This window comes from Macaca thibetana, chromosome 10 (genome assembly GCF_024542745.1).
Source record: "Macaca thibetana thibetana isolate TM-01 chromosome 10, ASM2454274v1, whole genome shotgun sequence".
Classification (NCBI taxonomy): Eukaryota; Metazoa; Chordata; class Mammalia; order Primates; family Cercopithecidae; genus Macaca; species Macaca thibetana.
The window spans coordinates 18,946,727-18,967,142 of record NC_065587.1 but is presented as its reverse complement, the minus strand read 5'-3'; the positions used below and the strand labels follow the sequence as shown (position 1 = coordinate 18,967,142).

Sequence of the window (20,416 nt, the reverse complement as noted above, 5' to 3'; positions counted from 1 at the left end):
TGGGCAATAAGAGCGAAACTCCATCTCAAAAAAAAAAAAAAAAAAAAGGAAAAGAGAAAAATCATATGTCCAAAAAACAGGGAGAATCGGGAAGAAGAGAGGATTTATGTCTATAGCAGGTATTAAACAGGTGTTCTTCTCCTGGGATCTGCGTATGGGCTTTAGGGGGTCAGTGAATCTGAAACTAGGCAGAGTTGTGTGCGTGCATGTTTCCTGGGAAAACATCCTTTTATTAACTTTTCAGTGGTTTCCATAGTTGTTACAAGGAATTTCATTCCATCAGTCTCTTGCCCATCACTCTTCCCAAAAGAAATGGGTTTCTTTTCCTTTTAAACCTGCAGCTAATTCTATCCAATAACAGCTCTCAGCCCTTTGTGTTAGGATATGAGAGGTTTCTTACCAGAATTTTTTCAGGTTAGAATATAGTCTTTTACTGTTTCATTTACTTAAGTGGGGAAGATCTGTTTTCTTTAAATTGAGCCGTCTTCAGTGTTTGGGTTTTTCTTCAGAAAAAAAAAAATAACATGATTTGCAGGGGGAGGAAGGCCTGTGTATCATTTGTGACCTGTCCCTTTTTTTGTTTTTTGTTTCGACATGTTCCTTTTTAAACACTTAGGATACTCAGTTGGAAGTTGGCATTGGAAGTCTGTTTTGAAATGCCTGACATTGACGCATGACCCTCTCTGGCTTGGCTCGTGGTGGCTCCCACTTTCCCATCCCGGTCACCCTGGGCCTCTCACCTGGGAAGCAGCAGGTGCATCTGAGACTCTGGAAGCAACAGCCCTGCACCCCTTAAGCCCACTCACATGCCTTTGCCTTCTCAGCTTTGTTTTGTTTGTGTGTTTTTGGTTTTTTTGTTGTTGTTGTTTTGGTTTTTTTTTTTTTTGAGACAGAGTCTTGCTTTGTCACCTAGGCTAGAGTGCAGTGGCGTGATCTCAGCTCACTGCAACCTCTGCCTCCCGGACTCAAGCAAGTCCCCTGCCTCAGCCTCCTGAGTAGCCGGGATTACAGGGATACACCACCACGCCTGGCTAATTTTTTTTGTATTTTTAGTAGAGATGTGGTTTCACCATGTTGGTCAGGCTGGTCTCAAACTCATGACCTCAGGTGACCCACCCGCCTTAGCCTCCCAAAGTGCTGGGATTACGGTAGTGAGCCACCAGCCTGGCTGTTTGTTTGTGTTTTTGACACAGAGTCTTGCTCTGTTGCCCAGGCTGAAGTGTGGTGGCATGATCCTAGCTTGTTGCAGCCTCAACCTCCTGGGTTCAAGTAACCCTCCTGCCTCAGCCTCCGAAGTGGCTGGGAGCACAGGCATGTGCCAGCATGCCTGGTTAATTTTTTGATATTTTGTGGAGACAGGATCTTTGTTGCCCAGGCTGGTCTTGAACTCCTGGACTCAAGCAATCCTCCCACCTCGGCCTCCCAAAGTGCTAATATTACAGGCATGACCCACTGCACCCGGTCCCAGCCTTTTCTTGATGGCCCACTGGATTTTGGAGTCAGGAGGGAATTTAGAGCACCTCTGTCCAAACCCTGACACTTGAATGTTTTCTGCAGCACTCCTGATAAGTGGGGAGCAAGATTCTCTTTGAAAACCCCCCTCAACATAGCACTCACTCCCAAGACTACTTGTTCCGTACCTGGGCACCTCTGATTGTTATGTAGAGTATCACTCCCCTACCTGGGGTTGCATTTTTCTCCTCTGCTGACACTGTCCCCTTCCCCAGGTACTGATAACCCCCTGACTGTGACCTGGGTGAAGGATGCTCGGCCTGTTCCTCCTCTGGGCTTGCATGTATTTATTGGTCTTGTGTGGATAAGTTGGTTTTCATGGAACTCAAGTAATGATTCAATGAACCAGAAAGCTGAACTCAGCTGGGCTCACATCTTTGTCAACATCATAATCCTGCGAGAAACATATGTACTGCCGAATCTAACTCGGAAGTACAGGGCCAGTAGTATCTTCAGCCTGTAACCACTTGGTTGAGCAGTGTACTTCCTGGCCCAGGCCAGCATGTTCTGAACTTAACATGCCAGATGGGAGAGAAGAGATGCATGAGGCCACTGCTGGTATTTATTGAGCATCCTTGTCTTTGTGACACAGACTTTTCTCTTGGGAAGAAACACAGTGTCCAAGACCAGAGGGCAAAACTTCTTTTGGTTTTGACTAAGTAAAGGGTTATTCTGGCAGTATCAGGAATCCAGAACATGAAGCAAAGACAGAATCTAGTTTTGGTGAGCCTTTTAGCATTGGAATGACCAAGTTCTTTAGCCTTAAATGTCACAGACAGCCAAGCAGTGTCCATCGGAGGCACAGACAGGCCTCAGATTGAACACTGGTGAACTCATGGCCTAAATTGGGAGAAAAGACCAGCAGGAACAGAAGGAAAAGAGGAGAGTTACAAGTTAGGTGGCTGGAGAAGGCAAGAGAGTAGGTCCACACTCCTTTCTAATCCATGCTTAACCTGATTCTCATCCATCTCTATGAAGCAGCTGGGCTGACACATCTCAGTTTGTAGTCCAGGAACTAAACCAGGAGAGGTGAAGCAGTGCTCTCTGAGACGTGGTTACTAAATGGCTGAGCTTAGATCTTCCAACTCCAAATCAAGAACTTTTCCCATTTGCATGTTCTAGTTTTTTTTGTTTGTTTGTTTTTCCATTCATGAGATATTTATTAAAATTTGAGGAAAAAATCAATACAGTGTAGATATCACTACTGAAAACCATATATCATCATACAAAAAGGGATTTTGGCCAGGCTTTGTGGCTCATTATTATCCCAGCACTTTCGGGGGCCGAGGCAGGCAGATCAATTAAGGTCAGGAGTTCAAGACAAGCCTGGCCAACATGGGGAAACCCCAACTCTATTAAAATGCAAAAATTAGCTGGGCGTGGTGACGTGTACCTGTAGGCCCAGCTACTTGGGAGGCTGAGACACAAGAATCTCCTGAACCCGGGCAACAAAGTGAGATTCAGTCTCAATAAAAACATTTAAAAAAAAATTTTTTTTTAATTTTGAGATGGAGTTTTGCTCTTGTTGCCCAGGCTAGAGTACAATGGTGCGATCTCGGCTCACTGCAACCTTTGCCTCCCAGATTCAAGCGATTCTCCTGCCTCACCCTCCCGAGTAACTAGGATTACAGGCATGCACCACCACGCCCAGCTAATTTTTTGTATTTTTATTAGAGACGGGGTTTCTCCATGTTGGTCAGGTTAGTCTTGAACTCCTGACCTCAGGTGATCTGCCTGCCTTGGCCTCCAAAATTTTGGGATTACAGGCGTGAGCCACCGTGCCTGGCTAAAAAAAGAATTTTATTTTGGGAATCGTTTTCTAATTTATGGCAAATATTACTTTCAAAAATAATACCACAGAGCAACACAATTAGGTCAATCTTAAAGACTGACAGGCTGAGCAAGGAATGCTTTTATTTTTTGTAGGAGCTCCTTCTTTAAACTGTCAAGTACTAGGGCTCTGCCTTTTGGAGTGATTTCAGCCACCAAGTCATCAACAGTAACGTGTTCTAGTCCTTTTTCTTTAATTACCTCTTAATGCAAAAGCAAAACACATATCACTTAAAATCATTATCTTTACATTATCTTTATCAACTCATCCTTTCAGCCACATTCAATTAATTTAGCTCTCAGCAGCTCTTTCAGGCGTTCTCTTTCTCCAGTTTCTGTCAACTTTTGGTTAATCCCTGCTCTCATATTCATCTTGCTAACCACACTGCCTGGACTTAGTCTTTTGTGAGAATGGTAAGTGGTACATGTGGCAGCCGAATGCCAGTTTGCCTGAATGCCATTAGTGACCTAGCTGGAGCTCTCCTGCCTTACAACAGAAGCTCATTAAAATTGCTGACTCAATAGCTGTTTATCCTTGTCAGGGAGAAAAACCCACACTCAGGGATTCTGTCTGTAGAACCCAGAACTGAACTGACCACTTCAGCTAAAGAAAACTATTGAATTCTTGGGGGTAAGGGAGAATGAGGGGCGGATTATAGTTTATAGAAACCCTAGGTCTGGGGGCACATGTTCTTAGGATCTCTTGAAACTGTGCCTCAGGGAGGAAAAAACTAACAAAAAGAAACCCTAGGTCTGGCAGTGCCCAGCCAAGCAGAACAGAGGCCTGACCTTTTCTTTGCTTCTAAGCCTATTTTAGGGCTTTAGCCTGGTCAGGAACTTGATTGTCTGACACGTCTCTAAAACATCCTATCTTGAGTTGAGTAGGATTTCTGAGCAGAAGTCTCAGATAGGATGAGTAAGCTTGGTACTCACCCAGCATCCTTGAGCAACATGTCAATGATGGGACGGGGTGTTAAGCTTCATTATAAGGTTTCATTTCTTGAGAAAAGATTGTAGAACTACTGTCTTCCTGGGTTGAAACCTGAAAAGCAAGACTTGTCACTGGTGGTCTGGGCTGTTTGCCCATTGTGTTTTTTTTTCATAGGCACTGAAATAAAAAGATCTAAGGGTTAGCCTGGCTGAGGTTCTGATTCCATTATCTTGGCCAAGGCATCTTCTCTCCCTGGGCTGCCGTTTCCTCATCTGTAAATGAAGGGGTTGGATTACTTAGGGAGAAGTAAACTATGGCTTAAGCAGCCAAGTCTGGCTTACCATTTGTTCGTTTATAATTGACTATTTCTTCTAGAGGAGTTTTCGGTTCATAGCAGAATCTGATAGAAAGTTCCTATACATCTGGCCGGCATGGTGGCTCAAACCTGTAATCCCAGCACTTTGGGAGGCTGAGGCGGGTGGATCACCTGAGGTCATGAGTTTGAGACCAGCCTGGCCAACATGGCAAAACCCCATCTCTCCTAAACGTACAAAAATTAGCCGGGTGTGGTGGCACACACCTGTAATCCCAGCTACTTGGGAGACTGAAGCAAGAGAATCACTTGAGCCTGGGAGGCAGAGGTTGCAGGGAGCCAAGATCATGCTACTGCACTCCAGCCTGGGTGACAGAATGAGACTCCATCTCTAAAAAAGAAAGAAAGAAAATTACTATACATCGTTTGACTTCCACCCCCACAACCTGCTGCCCCCACTATCAACATCCCCAGACGGAGTAGTCCATTTTTACAAGGTACAATCCATAAACTTACATTGACATCATTGTCACCCAGAATCCATGGTTTACATTTCAGGGTTCACTCTTGGTGTTGTATATTCTTTTTTTTTTTTTTTTTTTTTTTGAGATGGAGTCTCGCTGTGTCGCCAGGCTGGAGTGCAATGGTGCTGTCTCAGCTCACTGCAACCTCTGCCTCCCAAATTCAAGCGATTGTCCTGCCTCAGCCTCCCGAGTAGTTGGGACCACAGGTGCGCGCCACCACACCCAGCTAATTTTTGTATTTTTAGTAGTGACAGGGTTTCACCATGTTGGCCAGGATGGTCTCAATTCCGGCACCTTGGCCTCCCGAAGTGCTGGAATTACAGGCATGAGCCACTGTGCCCGGCTGGTGGTGTATATTCTATAGGTTTGGACAGTGGCACATATCTAACATTATAATATCATACAGAATAGTTTAACCGCCCTAAAACTCAGTCTGCTTTTTTAAAGTTTTATTGGAATATAGCCAAGCACATTCATTATGTAACGTTCGTGGCTGCTTTTGCACTACAATAGCAGAGTTGAGTAGTTGCAACAGAAACCATATGTCTCACAAAATGTGAAATATTTATAATGGAGCCTTTTACAGAAAGTTTTCCAATCTCTAGTCTAGATGATTTCCAGGAAACTTCTAGAATCTGCAGTTTTCTTTTAGGCATTATACATGCTATACATGCAATAGCATCTTGTATATAGTTTCATATCTGGATACTTAGTTGTTTGTTCTTCATCCCACTCCTTTTCTCGCTCTCTTGGGGCCCCTCCTGTGTGCTGACATAGCTGCCACTGTCCCAGAGCAGAGGACTGTGACCCTGGATGTTGATGTGAACAACCGCACAGACCGGCTGGAGTGGTGCAGCTGTTATTACCATGGCAACTTTTCTCTGAACGCAGCCTTTGAGATCAAGCTGCACTGGATGGCGGTGACCGCAGCAGTACTCTTCGAGATGGTGAGAACCTTCATGCATGTCATCGGGCCTTTGGCTCACCTCACAGTGGGGCATGGAGATGCTTGGTAGAGATTCATGTCACTTTAATTTTTTAGTTCAGGCTCTTATTACCATTCATTAGGACTACTGGAGTAACTTTTTTAAAAAAATTAAACATAGTAAAAATTTCAAGTGATCAAAAAGGGTAGAATCAGGGTTTCTTAGCCTTGGCACTATTGACATCTGAGGCCAGATAATTCTCTGTGGGGGAGTCCTACATCTTATAGGAAATTGAGCAACAACCCTAGCCTCTACCCACTAAATGCTAGTAGCACAGCCCCAGGTGTGGTAATCAAAATGTCTCCAGATATTGCCACAATACTCTCCCAGGAAGGGGGAGTATTGCTCCCTGTTGAGAATCACTGGTTTAGAGTGAAAAGTAAATCTATTTCCCACTTTCATTCCCTGGGACTTTCATCTAAAAGCAACCACCACTACCGCTTTGTTGAGTACATTTCCAGAGAGATTCTAAGCATGGACAAAATCACGTTACTTTTTTTTTTCAACAGAGGCGGTAGCATTGGATACATACTACTTACATTGCATTTTTTCTATCACCTATGTGTTCCATGTCAGTACAAATAAATCTGCCTTGGGATTTTTTTTTATTATTATTGTTATTGGGATTTTTGTTTGTTTTTGTTTTGCTTCATTGTTTTTAAGGGCTGGAGAGTATTCTGTTATTTGTTTACACCATAGTTAACCAGTCCCGTCAGTAAACATCACTGCTTTGAACTCAGTGGTTCTTTACCTGGGGCAATTTTGCCATCCGGGATCATTTGGCAGTATCTGAAGATAGAAGGGGGTGGCTGGGCACAGTGGCTCACGCCTTAGGAGGCCGAGGCGGGCAGATCACTCAAGGTCGGGAGTTAGAGACTAGCCTGGCCAACATGGTGAAACCCTGTCTCTTCTGAAAACATAAAAATTACCCAGGCATGGTAGTGCACGCCTGTAGTCCCAGCTACTCAAGAAGCTGAGGCACAAAAATCACTTGAACCTAGGAGATGGAGGTTGTAGTGGGCTGAGATCATGCTACTGCACTCCAGCCTGGGTGACAGAGTGAGACTTCATCTTGGAAAAAGAAAAAGAAAGAAAGGGATGAGGACAGGGTGGGTGCTACTGGCGTTCAGTGGATAGAGACCAGCAGTGCTGCTCACCATCCTGTAATGCTCGGGGCAGCCCCCACAACAAAGAATAACCAGCCCAAGATGTCACAAGTGCCAAGGTTGAGAAGCCCTGTTTTAACTGGCCTTCCTGCCTGTCCTTTCTCCTTCTGTTTCATCCTGGCCTGCATCTCTAATCAGGCCATTCATTGCTCCTACACTAAGAAGCCATCCCTGACCATCCCCCATCACAGTGCTCACTCCTTAGCCAAGTTGTCAGTATCTTCCAGGAGCGCTCCTTAACCATCTTTATAGTCTACCACTCCTTTTTATACACTCTCCAGTATAGCCAAAAAGAATATTCTTCTGTGGCTTCTACTGAATCTCACTTCTCTCAACACCAGCCCAGCCATCTCTTCATACAGCAGAGAACAACTGGGAAGTTCAAAAAGAGTTTACTAAAAGCGAGGAGATAAGCAAAGAGAAATGAGTACAGCATGGGCCAGCAGGTTTTATATGTTTTTTTTTTTTTTTTTTTTTTTGTCCAGAGCTCATAGGCTAAGTTTTATCCCACAAAACATGGTATCCTGGGAAAGCAATTTGTCCGGGTCTCTGTCTGCCTCCACATGGCATTAGCATCTTCAAGGACCCCTCCCTTGGAAAGACTCCCATCTGGGGAACATCCTTAAGGTCCAAATAAAAAAAGACAACCCACTGCTCATTCTGCTCAGCTCACAGAGGACACTAGCCCTTCCCCAGCTCACTGATACCAGCGTGACCACTTCTTTCAGGTAAAACTAGCTCTCTGACCCAGTAGGCATAAGCACTCTCCTTGCTGTCCCTTACTAGATAAGCATATCCCAAAACAGCATGACCACAGCATTCATAGACACACACACATAGTTACAGTTGGGCAAGAGAGACAGTGTTCATTTCCTTAGAGGAATTTAGCAGCTGTCTCCATAAAGTACACTTTTCGCATCTGTTCATGTAAAACCCACTGAAAGCTGCTAATCTCTTTATCATTATTTTATTAAGCTTTTAAAACTTTAGTGTATGTAAGTTAATTATTATTTTAAGGCAGTGTCCCCATTTGTTAAAAATCAGATTTTGACCAAGCCTTAGGAATTATTTTGGTCAAATGGAGATCTCGGCTTTTTTTTTGTTATTTTTCTTATGAACATTCCTGAGAGAAAAGGTAAAGGTGGTATCCTTTAATTTTTTACATAATCATTTGTTTAAGTCAAGCTCTGTCCCAACTGTATTTTTTTGGAAACAATACTTGACACAAAAATCATCTGTATGCCAGAACCACATCGATCAACTTTTTTATTTTTTAACATACGTCATTTTTATGGTTAAAAAGAGTATCTCAAGATCTAGAAAATTGCCAGTGTTCCCTAAGAAAATGTTATTGATGGTAGGTTTATCTTTTTGCCCCTGTAACTTTTGTTCTCATCTTTGGACAGATAGAATTTGGTAGTCTCTCACTCTGTCAGATCAGGGTTTACCATTATCAGAAGCCACCATGGTCATTTCCCACCCTGCGTCACATTTCTCTCAGCCAGCTGGAGTGAGTTGTTTTCCTGTTTGATACTTTGAACTGAAGTTCCTGGTAAAGTACAAAATTAGGCTGGGTGCAGTGGCTCATGCCTATAAACCTAGCATTTGGGAGGCTGAGGCCGGCGGATCACCTGAGTCAGGAGTTCGAGACCATCCTGGCCAACTGGCGAAACCCTGTCTCTACTAAAAATACAAAAATTAACTGGACATGGTAGTGCACGCCTATAGTCCCAGCTACCCGGGAGTCTCAGGTGGGAGAATTCCTTGAACCCGGGAGGTGGAGGTTGCAGTGAGCTGAGATCTGGCCACTGTACTCCAGCCTGGGCAACAGAGCAAGACAGTCTCAGAAAAAAAAAAAAAAAAGACAAAATTAGAAAGACTTAACCTCTATCCTATGACCTTTCTCCAACATCCCCTAGAATAGGAAGGATTTCAACTCTGTGCAGACCGTTCTTTCTAAAAGAAACACCGAAGGTGCAGAAGTTTGGGCCGTAAAGAGGAGCTGTGTGCTTAGCTCACAGTTTTTCTAGTATTTGTCAGGATGTTAAACTGCATTTTTGCCTGTCCAGGACCAATTTGCAGCCAGCGAACATGAATAAATGAGCATGCCAATCAATGTGCATGCTGCCTTTCTGGAGGGTTTGCTCCTTGGGAAGTATTTTCTTTTGTTTGAAAGAACTTGCAGATGATATTGTCTGTTTTTGTACTTTCTGCCAGGTCCAAGGTTGGCATCGGAAAGCCACCTCCTGTGGCTTTTTGTTGGTCCCAGTTTTGGAGGGGCCTTTTGCACTGCCCAGTTACCTGTATGGCGACCCCCTTCGTGCCCAGCTCTTCATCCCACTCAACATCAGCTGCTTGCTCAAGGAGGGCAGTGAGCACCTGTTTGATAGTAAGAAATACTCCCTTCTGGCGGTTCTGTCTCAACCAGTAAGACCCCGTCCCTACCAAGGACACCACTCTGGGTATCCAGTCAACATGGCTAGGGAAAAGGGAGAACCTTTCAACAAGGGGCCAAAAGGATCAAGGTTCTAAAGGATCCTGGTTCTTGACTTAGTGGCTGGATAACCCTGGACAAATCATTTCATGTCTCTGAGTCTCGAATTCCTTATTCCTAAAATGAGAGTGTCAGGAGCTGCCTGGAGCAGAGTGGTGGGTGGGAGAGGGCGCTAAACTCTATAAATCACAGGCAGCACTGGTGTTCTCCCACGCTCTCCTTTCATATGCTCCAGCCTAACTGATTTGGGCTGCAGGGAATTAAACCTCACGGGAGACTTGCATATGCTATTTCATGCAAAAAGGCCAGGAAAGGGAGGGCATGAAAAGCAAAACAGGAAACAGCATCCTTTTCTGCAAAGCTGTGGCATGTCAGCCTCTGGAACAGTGCGTGTGACTCGAGTCATGCATCTCAGGGAAGACAAAGCAGGATCAGAGGATGATAGCAGGACCCAAATCAGAGCCCTTCCCTCTGGGAAAGGTTGTCAATCAGAAAGAGAGTACCCAGGGTCAGCCTGAACCTGCTGCTCCACACCAGACCCCCAGAACCGTGAGGGCAGGTTTAGGACAGATCAAAGACAAGCTGCACTTGACACAGCATATAGCTTTTTATCACCAAGTGCTCGTTGCGGATGCATGTATAAATAGCTCCTACAAAGCTTTTGATGAGTTCACAGATGATCTTTTTTAAAACGTAAAGCTAGGGTTGATGCTGATACATCAGGAGCCCTGAGGTTTCTCAGGTATAAAGATTAGAGCTGTGAAGGAAATAACGTTTGACGTAAGGGAGATGCTTTCTTCTTGTGCCCTTGTAAGTCTGTGTCGTGATCAGTGGCAGGGAACTGGCCCAAAAGATACGGAGGTCTCCCCAGGTGGATTAGGCCAAGCTAAGTATTCCTGCAATTTCCATGTGACAGGCTGCCCTCATGGTGCAAACAGCTTTTCTTCCAAAAGCCCATCTGTGTGTTTTTTGTTTACAGTTTGGAAGATATTTTTTTATAGACACAATGTTCTAAGTGATAACCGGGGTCCCAAGCAAGCCCCACAGAGGCCCTACCTGCTGGAGGCTATAGACTGTGGGACACACAGAGCTTACAAAGCCCCCTTGAAACACACGTGTTCTTGTTTAACCTCACAGTGGTATGGCTGAGAGAGGACCATTTATGCAGTCCTGAAATGCCAGATGATTGTGTTCATATGGGACCGTTTTAAGCCAAGCAGCTCCTGGTACTATTGTTTTTATTATGTTGAAGGGACAGAGATATCTTCCCCTGACACTGTCCAAAGACTCTTTCGGGGTTTTCCACCTTTGCTATAAAAGCACAGGGTTGCCCACAGGGCTGGCGTTGGAGGACATTTTCGTGCAAGTTGTTTTTCCCTGCCAGTTGTAACTCAGTCTTCAAGACCAGCAGCCTCTGTTGGTTGCCATGGTTACAGCTGCAGAAAGGGTCCCAGTTTAAAGGAATAAGGATTTGAATCTGAAAATCGATTTTCTTGCTTCTGTGCCTCTTCTCTTCCTGTTCTTGCCATTTCCTATAGCAGCAAATTCAAAATCTTAAAAATCTAACAAGAATGTGCTGTATGTGGATTTTCTGTTTAAAGCCAAAGTCTTTTTTGCTTTTTGCCGTGTGTGTGTGTGTGTGTGTGTGTGTGTGTGTGTGTGTGACGGAGTCTCGCTCTGTCACCCAGGCTGGAGTACAGTGGCGTGATGTCGTCTCACTGCAACCTCCACCTCCCGATTCAAGAGATTCTCCTGCCTCAGCCTCCTGAGTAGCTGGGATTACAGGCACACGCCATCATGCCTGGGTAATTTTTTTTGTATTTTTGTAGAGATGGGATTTCACCATGTTGGCCAGGCAGGTCTTGAACTCCTGACCTCAGGTAGTCCGCCCTCCTCGGCTTCCCAAAGTGCTGGGATTACAGGCGTGAGCCACCGTGCCTGGCTGCTTTTTGCTCTTTAGGTACCCCAAATCCTCAAATCCATCACAGGCAGAAAATTCCAAATGTGGAAAGATTAACAAAAGCACCACAGGCACTCTGGTCTTTGAGATGGCTGTGCAATTACCACCTCAGGCCTCAGCACCTCCTTCCTCAGAGCAGCCTGGGCTCCCATGCTATGGTCGTCCAACCTTCCCCGGCCCTCCTCCCTCCCCTGTCCACTCTTGGTCCTCAGCAACAGCCTTGCAGAAGGCACGAGGCTGGAGTAATGAAGTGGGTTATGGAGGAGGGGACTTATCTCTTCTGCTGTCCTCCCCAGCCAATCACTCTTCAAATTTTTATTTTTTTATTTTTTATTTTTTGAGACGGAGTCTTGCTTAGTCACCCAGGCTGGAGTGCAGTGGCGCAGTCTTGGCTCACTGCAAGCTCTGCCTCTGGGGTTCATGCCATTCTTCTGCCTCAGCGTCTCAAATAGCTGGTACTATAGGTGCCCACCACCATGCCGAGCTAATTTTTTTTTGTATTTTTAGTAGAGACAGGATTTCACCGTGTTAGTCAGGATGGTCTTGATCTCCTGACCTCGTGATCCATCCACCTCGGCCTCCCAAAGTGCTGGAATTACAGGCATGAGCCACCGTGCCCAGCCAAATTTTTATTTTATTTTACTTTATTTTAGTTTTTTGAGATGGAGTCTTGCTCTGTCGCCCAGGCTGGAGTGCAGTGGTGCAATCTCAGCTCACTGCAACCTCCGCCTCCTGGGTTCAAGCAATTCTCCTGCCTCAGCCTCCCGAATAGCTGGGATTACAGGCATGCGCCACCACACCTGGCTAATTTTTGTATTTTTGGTAGAGATGGTGTTTCACCATGTTGGCCAGGCTGGTCTCAAACTCCTGACCTCAGGTGATCCTCCTACCTCAGCCTCCCTAAGTGCTGGGATTACAGGTGTGAGCCACCACACCAAGCCCAAATTTTTATTTTTATATTTATTTGCTTCAATTTTCCTACCCCCAAAATGGAGCTTATATTTGCCTTTTCTTGTGGGAAGATTGGTAATACAAAAAAGTAGAGGTGGGCTGGGCACAGTGGCTCACGCCTGTAATCCCAGCACTTTGGGTGGCCGAGGCAGGTGGATCACTTGAAGTCAGGAGTTCGAGACCAGCCTGGCCAACGTGGTGAAACCCCATCTCTACTAAAAATACAAAAATTAGCCTGGTGTGGTGGCATGTGCCTGTAATCCCAGCTACCCGGGAGGCTGAGGCATGAGAATCACTTGAACCTGGCAGGAGGAGGTTGCAGTGAGCTGAGATTGCACCACTGCACTCCAGCCTGGGCAACAGAGCAATACTCTGCTTCAAAAAAAAAAAAAAAAAAAAAAAAATTGGGGCATAGTGGTGCATGTCTGTGGTCCTAGGTACTTGGGAGACTAAGGTAGGAGGATCACTTGAGCCCAGGGGTTCAAGGCTGCAGTGTGCTATGATAATGGCAACTAGCATGCATTTATAGTTTATCTTCTGTTTGTACTTTAATATGCTCCTTTCAGCTTTGGGTATAAGAAGTCATTGGAATGAGCCTTATGTTGAGTTCTGGTAGCTCACACTGGCTGCTGAGGACTCCACCTTCCTAGACCCAGCTATAGCTTGGGGGAAGGGATGGTGTGAACACACAGCTGTCCTTTCTTTGACCCTTAGGATGGAGGCAAATCTTTCCCAAAGGGCGTAGTATGGGGAAGCAAAGGTTAGGCTCAAGGGGACTGATTGCCAAGAGTAGTAAAGGGTACAGAAGACTGGCCCAGAGAGAATTACAAACCTTGTGATCGCAACCCAATATTTATTCTTCTTTTCCTTTCAGGCTTTGAACCGGAAACGTACTGGGATCGAATGCACCTCTTCCAGGAAGCCATTGCACACAGGTTTGCCCCTTAGCGAACGTGAAGAGTGGGAAGGAAATTGGTGTTTATCTTGAATAGCAGTTACCAAAGTGAAACCCATTTTTTTTATTCCTAGAGAAAGGGATCTGTTCCACCAATGGTAAATTCACTGCTTGTCTCCAACAGGACTCTTTACATTGGTTTTTGAGATTAGCGCTGCTTTCCTGGTTCCCGTAGCTGTTGTTTTTCAGTCCTCATTATTTTCTTCTTCCAGTTGAGTGGAGAACATAGAACTCTCTCCTTAGCCTCCAACAAGACCCTAGGCCAAGCTATTCAGGAGATAATATAAAATGAAAAATCAAAAAATGTGTCAAGAGCCCAGCGCAGATTGAAAATACAACGAATGGGCTGGGCGCGGTGGCTCATGCCTGTAATCCCAGCACTTCGGGAGGCCGAGGCGGGTGGATCACGAGGTCAGGGGATCGAGACCATCCTGGCTAACATGGTGAAACCCCGTCTCTACTAAAAATACAAAAAAATTAGCCGGGCGTCGTGGTGGGTGCCTGTAGTCCCAGCTACTCGGGAAGCTGAGGCAGGAGAATGGCGTGAACCCAGGAGGCAGAACTTGCAGTGAGCCAAGATCACGCCACTGCACTCCAGCCTAGGCGACAGAGAACAGAGCAAGACTCCGTCTCAAAAAAAAGAAAATACGACGAATGGTTAAAAAGCAATAGATGAGTCAATAGATATTTCTTGGCACCTAATATGTGTGCCAGGGAAAAGCCTGTCCTAGACTTCACTGTCTCCCCGACTGTGTTGTCTCCAAACATCACCAGCCTGGTATCTGATGGCCACTTCATGTTAGTAGTCATGGTAAAAACAAAGCCCCTTGTTCTTGCTTCAGTAATCCTCTCATTACACCTTCTCCAGTGTCCTGTCATCTCCTTATTCAAGCGTCTTCAGCTGTTATAGTCCCTACCTCCCTATATACACTCATACAGCCATAGGACTATTTAGCCTCTCACACCCACCATGGCCCCAGCTTACCTTAGACCTTCATCTAAGGTCTAGCCCTTCATAGACCTAGCTCAGATGCTTAGCAAAGGCTGTGGAATGAAGGCAAAGGTGGCTGATTTCCTCCTTCCACTAATGGTGGGTGTGCAGAATCAGGGCAGAAGGTAGAGAGTGCAGTGGTCAATGGGAAAGGGCCTTGATGTTGGAAGCAGAAGGGCCTTATCCACTCCCACCTCCATCAGCATCTGGCTGAGGAACCATGAGCAATTCTGGAACTGGTGAGCCTCCATTTTCTTAACCCTCATGGGGAAGCCGGGCGAGTTCTCTGATGTTCTGGAGAGCCCGGTGATGCACCTAGTGAACCCTCAGTAGACAGCAATCACCCGGGGGGACCCTGCTAACTCACGAGTTTCTAAGTAGCTCTTACTCTGCTTGCTCTGCTGGCGGGATATCACTCAGAACGTGGCCTTTATTTGTTAAGTCTGCTTTTTTCCTTCACTGCATTCTCCTCCTCATCCCCCTCAGTCCAGATTCTGGTCATATCTTCCCAGGAACTATTACCCTTTCCTCCTCAGCCTGCTTTTTCTACTACAGATACCCTCACCTGTTTTCCGACCAGTCCTCTGCTTCATTGTACCAAACCCTGCTGCAGTGTGCTCCTCACCTAAACCCCCTACCTTCCACACCTAAACCCCCACCTTCTGTACCTCCACCTTCCACACCTACTCTCCCCCCACCTTCCACACCTAAACCCCCCACCTTCCACCCCTAAACCCCCTCACCTTCCACACCTAAACCCCCCCACCTTCCACAACTAAACCCCACCTTCCACACCTAAAACCCCCACCTTCCACACCTAAACCCCCACCTTCTGTACCTCCACCTTCCACACCTACTCTCCCCTCACCTTCCACACCTAAATTCCCCACCTTGCACACCTAAACCCCTCACCTTTCACACCTAAACCCCCTCACCTTCCACACCTAAACCCCCACCTTCTGTACCTCTACCTTCCACACCTAACCTTCCCCCACCTTTCACACCTAAACCCCCCACCTTCCACACCTAAACCCCCCCACCTTCCACAACTAAACCCCACCTTCCACACCTAAAACCCCCACCTTCCACACCTAAACTCCCCACCTTCCACACCTAAACACCCCCACCCTCCACACCTAAACACCCCCACCTTCCACAACTAAACCCCCCCACCCTCTACACCTAAACCCCCCCACCTTCCACACCTGAACACCCCCACCTTCCACAGCTAACCCCCCCCACCTTCCACACCTGAACACCCCCACCTTCCACAGCTAACCCCCCCCACCTTCCACACCTAAACTCCCCACCTTCTACACCTAACCTCTCCCACCTTCTACACTTACACCTCTCCCACCTTCTACACCTGTCAGAGTGTTCCTCCAGGGATTCCCAAATGTTCCCTCTCTGAATTCCTCTTTCCCTTTCTTTCAAAACACTCTGTATTCCAGTGACTTGGGGGCCCCTGGAGGGCAGGGGTATGGTTTTCCTATTTGTGTTTCCTTCTATAATGCCTAGCAAGGTGCCTGCCTAGAGTACTTTCATATGTAGCTTTTGCATAGGGTGGAGCTTTAAGTGCAACTGTGGCTCTAAACGACACATCAGCCCACCCATAAGGTCCATCTCAGAAAGAGCTAGAAAAGTGTCCATCTTCCTCAGCCCCTAGGCTGTGACCTACAGCTCCTCCTTCATCTTCCTCAGCCCCTAGGCTGTGACCTACAGCTCCTCCTTCATCTTCTTCAGGGCAGGTGGAGATGATTATATCCCCTCCCCAGGGATAGGAGCACCCTGCCCTTACTGCATTTCTGGCTTGCATTCTCCCTGAGTGGACAGCCAGGTGGCCAGGAACCATGTGGTTACACTGCCTTTTTATAATTAAAAAATAAAGTTCTTTCCTGGTGACCTAAGAAAGAAATGAGGTAAAAAAAATTACTTTGGTCAGGCTGATCCATGCTAAGGAAATCAATAGCTTTAATTAGAAAGTAGGGAGAGAGGCCGGGCGCGGTGGCTCAAGCCTGTAATCCCAGCACTTTGGGAGGCCGAGACGGGCGGATCACAAGGTCAGGAGATCGAGACCATCCTGGCTAACATGGTGAAACCCCGTCTCTACTAAAAATACAAAAAACTAGCCGGGCGAGGTGGCGGGTGCCTGTAGTCCCAGCTACTTGGGAGGCTGAGGCAGGAGAATGGCGTAAACCCGGGAGGCGGAGCTTGCAGTGAGCTGAGATCCGGCCACTGCACTCCAGCCTGGGCGACAGAGCGAGACTCCGTCTCAAAAAAAAAAAAAGAAAGTAGGGAGAAAGCAGGCTGGGTGCGGTAGCTTACACCTGTAATCCCAGCACTTTGGGAGACCGAGGCAGGCGGATCACCTGAGGTCAGCAGTTCAAGACCAGCCTGGCCAAAATGGTGAAACCCTGTCTCTACTAAAAATACAAAATTTAGCCGGTCGTGGTGGCACACGCCTGTAATCCCAGCTACTCAGGAGGCTGGATGCATGAGAATTGCTTGAACCCGGGAGGTAGAGGTCGCTCCACCTCCTCATCATATAATCAGCCTGTAGATAGGCAGCTTACAGTGCGTAGTAGCCTACCCATTTAGTTTGCATATTTGACTTCATATATTCTTCGGTGAAAAATTATGGAATGCAGATTATGTAGAGGATGTGACACAGCACCTCCCCAAGGAACTCAGTCCAGGAAAGAAGACAGGCATTTTCCCATCTTTAGTTCTGCCTACATCACTGTCTTCATTACATAAACCCCTCAGACTTAGAGGGCAGGAGCCACATCTGTTACCACGTCCTTTACAGCTCTTAGCAGGTAGAACTGTAATAAATGTGCCTTATGGAAATAGAAAAACCAGGAATAGAACAAGCCATAGATGAAAAATGGCTCCTCCTGCCCATTTCCAGAGCACAGTGAAGCAGAGAGCCCTAGCTTGGCGTTTCTCTCTTTTTTTTTTCTTTTTTTCTTTTCTTTTTTTTTTTTTTTTTGAGATGGAGTCTCACCCTGTTGCCAAGGCTGGAGTACAATGGCATGATCTCAGCTCACGGCAAGCTCTGCCTCCCGGATTCAAGTGATTCTCCTGGCTACTACCAGGACAATCCTGGTTAATCCTGGCTAATACAAAAATAAGCCAGGCGTGGTGGCACATGCCTGTAATCCCAGCTACTCAGGAGACTGAGGCAGGAGAATCACTTGAACCAGGAGGCGGAGGTTGCAGTGAGCCGAGATCATGCCATTGCACTCCAGTCTGGGCAACAGTGCAACAACTCCCTTTCACCAAAAAAAAAAAAAAGATAAGGCCTTTCTCTGGAGGAATGGATAGCCTCAAGTATGCGGGTGGGTATGTGTGGCCTGTCAGGACATGAGGTAGATTCCAGTGAGAGGCCCAGGATGGGATGGGGGAGAACGTTCAGTGGGAAGGTCTGCTGGGATGGGTAGGGAACATGGTAGGAGGGACAGGCTATCTGGGCAGAGATGAAGGCTGGATGAAGAGTGCAGCCGGTGGGAAGGTTTTCATTCAGTATGGTGGTGGTGACATGGTGGACCTCGGAGATGACAGGCTGCTAGGTGTGAGGAGGTCTGGTGAGCCATGGTGTTGCAAGAGGTAGAGGTCAAAAAGTGGTGAGGGTGAGGACAAAAGCAGCCTGCATGTACAATCTAGAAAGATATCTTTCCAGATCTCTGTGTCTCAGGCTGTCCGAGAGTCCTATCAGCTACATTCTCTTCCCTTGCCCCTTTAACTAAGGAGGCGCTGATCAGCATGTCTTTGTGTCCTTTCCTAGGTTTGGGTTTGTACAAGATAAATATTCTGCCTCTGCTTTTAACTTCCCTGCTGAGAACAAGCCTCAGTACATCCACGTTACAGGTAAGGAGCTACGGGCAGAGTTGGACAGGTGGGTCCACATCCCTTTCCTTGCACCAAACCTGTGGCTGCAGAACCACCTCAGCAGGCTCCAGGAGCCCTCCTGGTGGCTGCCACACAGGCGCTCCCCTTTCTCTTCAGGAACAGTGTTTCTGCAGCTGCCCTATTCCAAGCGCAAGTTCTCAGGGCAGCAGCGGCGGCGGCGGAACTCCACCAGCTCCACCAACCAGAACATGTTCTGCGAGGAGCGGGTCGGCTACAACTGGGCCTACAACACCATGCTAACCAAGACATGGCGCTCCAGTGCCACAGGGGATGAAAAGTTTGCTGATCGGCTGCTGAAGGACTTCACAGACTTCTGCATCAACCGTGACAACCGTCTGGTCACGTTCTGGACAAGTTGCCTGGAGAAGATGCATGCCAGTGCCCCGTGAGGCCAGGGTTAGAAGGCTGTGCCTGTGCTGAGGGAAGGTGGGTGAGCTGCTGCCCTCAAACCCAGGGTGGAGGAGGATTCCAGGCAGGCTCTAGGAGTCAGGTGTCCATTTGCTACTGTCAGTGAGTGGGGGCCAATTTTTTTTTTTTTTTTTTTTTTTTGGCCCCCACAACAAATCTTCTACTCTAGAAGAAAGACTTTGGAAGCAGCTGCTGCTGCTGCCGCCACTCCTGTCAGCAAGTGCTCAGAGCAGGTGGGAGGCACAGATTGTCCGTGGGAGGGCTCCAGTGTCTGGGAAGAGGGCAGGCAGCCCCCATGAATGTCCTCGGAAGTGAGTGGCTCCTGGTAGCATCCTTTTCCTTCACCATCTATAGGATATTAGGGGCAGAATCTGCCACTTCCTGCCCGGGAGTGTGCACAGATGTAAGATAATTTTGTGAAATGATGTACCATAGACTCTCACCTACTGTATATACCTGTACATACCAGAAGCAAATAAAAAGCTCCACGTGCATCATCTCTGTCCCCACCCAGTTCCCCACAGAAGCAGTCCCATCCTGAGCTGGGCAGTTGTGCCAGGTGGCCGGGGTCATGGCAGTCAATGAAGAGGCCACAGATGGTGAGAGGGCTTCAGAATTCACTGGCTTAGGGAGTTTGGCTATGAGTTTGTTGAGAGATTTCTTTCATAGGCTGCTAGGCCGGAGCAAGGATGGTTCCAGTGAGGACAGTGAGCAGGCAGGATAACTTACAAGGTAACTGTAGGCTCATGCTGTCAGAATGAATCTTGCTAAATGGGGTGAGCCCAGCTCTGGGATGCAGATATGATGGCATTCTGAAAAAAATCAACGGAAACCTTTGTAGACTCTAAGTTAGGTTTTTGTTTTGTTTTGTTTTGTTTTTTAGACAAAATTTTCACTCTTGTTGCCCAGGCTGGAGTGCAATGGTGTGATCTGAGCTCACTACAACCTCTGCCTCCTGGGTTCAAGCGATTCTCCTGCCTCGGCCTCCCGAGTAGCTGGGATTACAGGCACCTGCCACCATACCAGGCTAATTTTTTGTATTTTAAGTAGAGATGGGGTTTCACCATGTTGGCTAGGCTGGTCTTGAACTCCTCATCTCAGGTGATCCACTCACCTCAGCTTCCCAAAGTGCTGGGATTACAGGTGTGAGCCACCATGCCCAGCCTAGCTTAGGTTTGCTGAGATAAGACTCAGCATGGTGCTTCTACCTCAGCACCCTGCCTTAAGCTACTCAGGGCAGTTTGGGGGCTGTGGGTCAGAGGGGAGAATCCGACAGTGGCTGCCACTTCTTGCTGTGCCATCTCACCACGTGGAGTTCATCACAAGTCCTGTTGATTTGCCTCCTCAGTAGCTTTGCATCCATTCTCTTCTTCCCAGGCCCTGAGCTGCCACTCAGTCCAGCCTTCCTTTGTCTTTCTCTTAGATCTCCAGGAAAACCTTGTAGTTTGTCTCTGCTTTCACTCCACTTGTCAGTCAGTCTTTT

At 47.0% G+C, this 20,416-nt stretch overlaps 1 protein-coding gene and 1 pseudogene across 15 annotated transcripts in view; one reads left to right on the top strand and one right to left on the bottom strand.

Annotated features, from left to right (window-relative positions):
• The window catches only part of DEPDC5 (DEP domain containing 5, GATOR1 subcomplex subunit), a 155,198-nt gene extending 135,771 nt beyond the window's left edge, over positions 1-19,427 (top strand). For 12 of the 15 annotated variants that reach the window (XM_050806663.1, XM_050806673.1, XM_050806671.1 and 9 more), the window contains 5 exons: positions 5,888-6,057; positions 9,480-9,651; positions 13,542-13,602; positions 18,401-18,483; positions 18,622-19,427. In XM_050806663.1, coding sequence (XP_050662620.1) covers positions 5,888-6,057; positions 9,480-9,651; positions 13,542-13,602; positions 18,401-18,483; positions 18,622-18,914 — 779 coding nt within the window. In that variant the 3' untranslated portion in view covers positions 18,915-19,427. Of the gene's footprint in view, positions 1-5,887; positions 6,058-7,747; positions 9,416-9,479; positions 9,652-13,541; positions 13,603-18,400; positions 18,484-18,621 lie in introns of those variants that run through there. The other 3 variants (XM_050806677.1, XM_050806676.1, XM_050806675.1) reach the window with 2 other exon arrangements.
• Positions 3,394-4,295, bottom strand: LOC126929232 (transcription and mRNA export factor ENY2-like; annotated as a pseudogene).
• Positions 19,428-20,416: the final 989 nt, after the last annotated feature.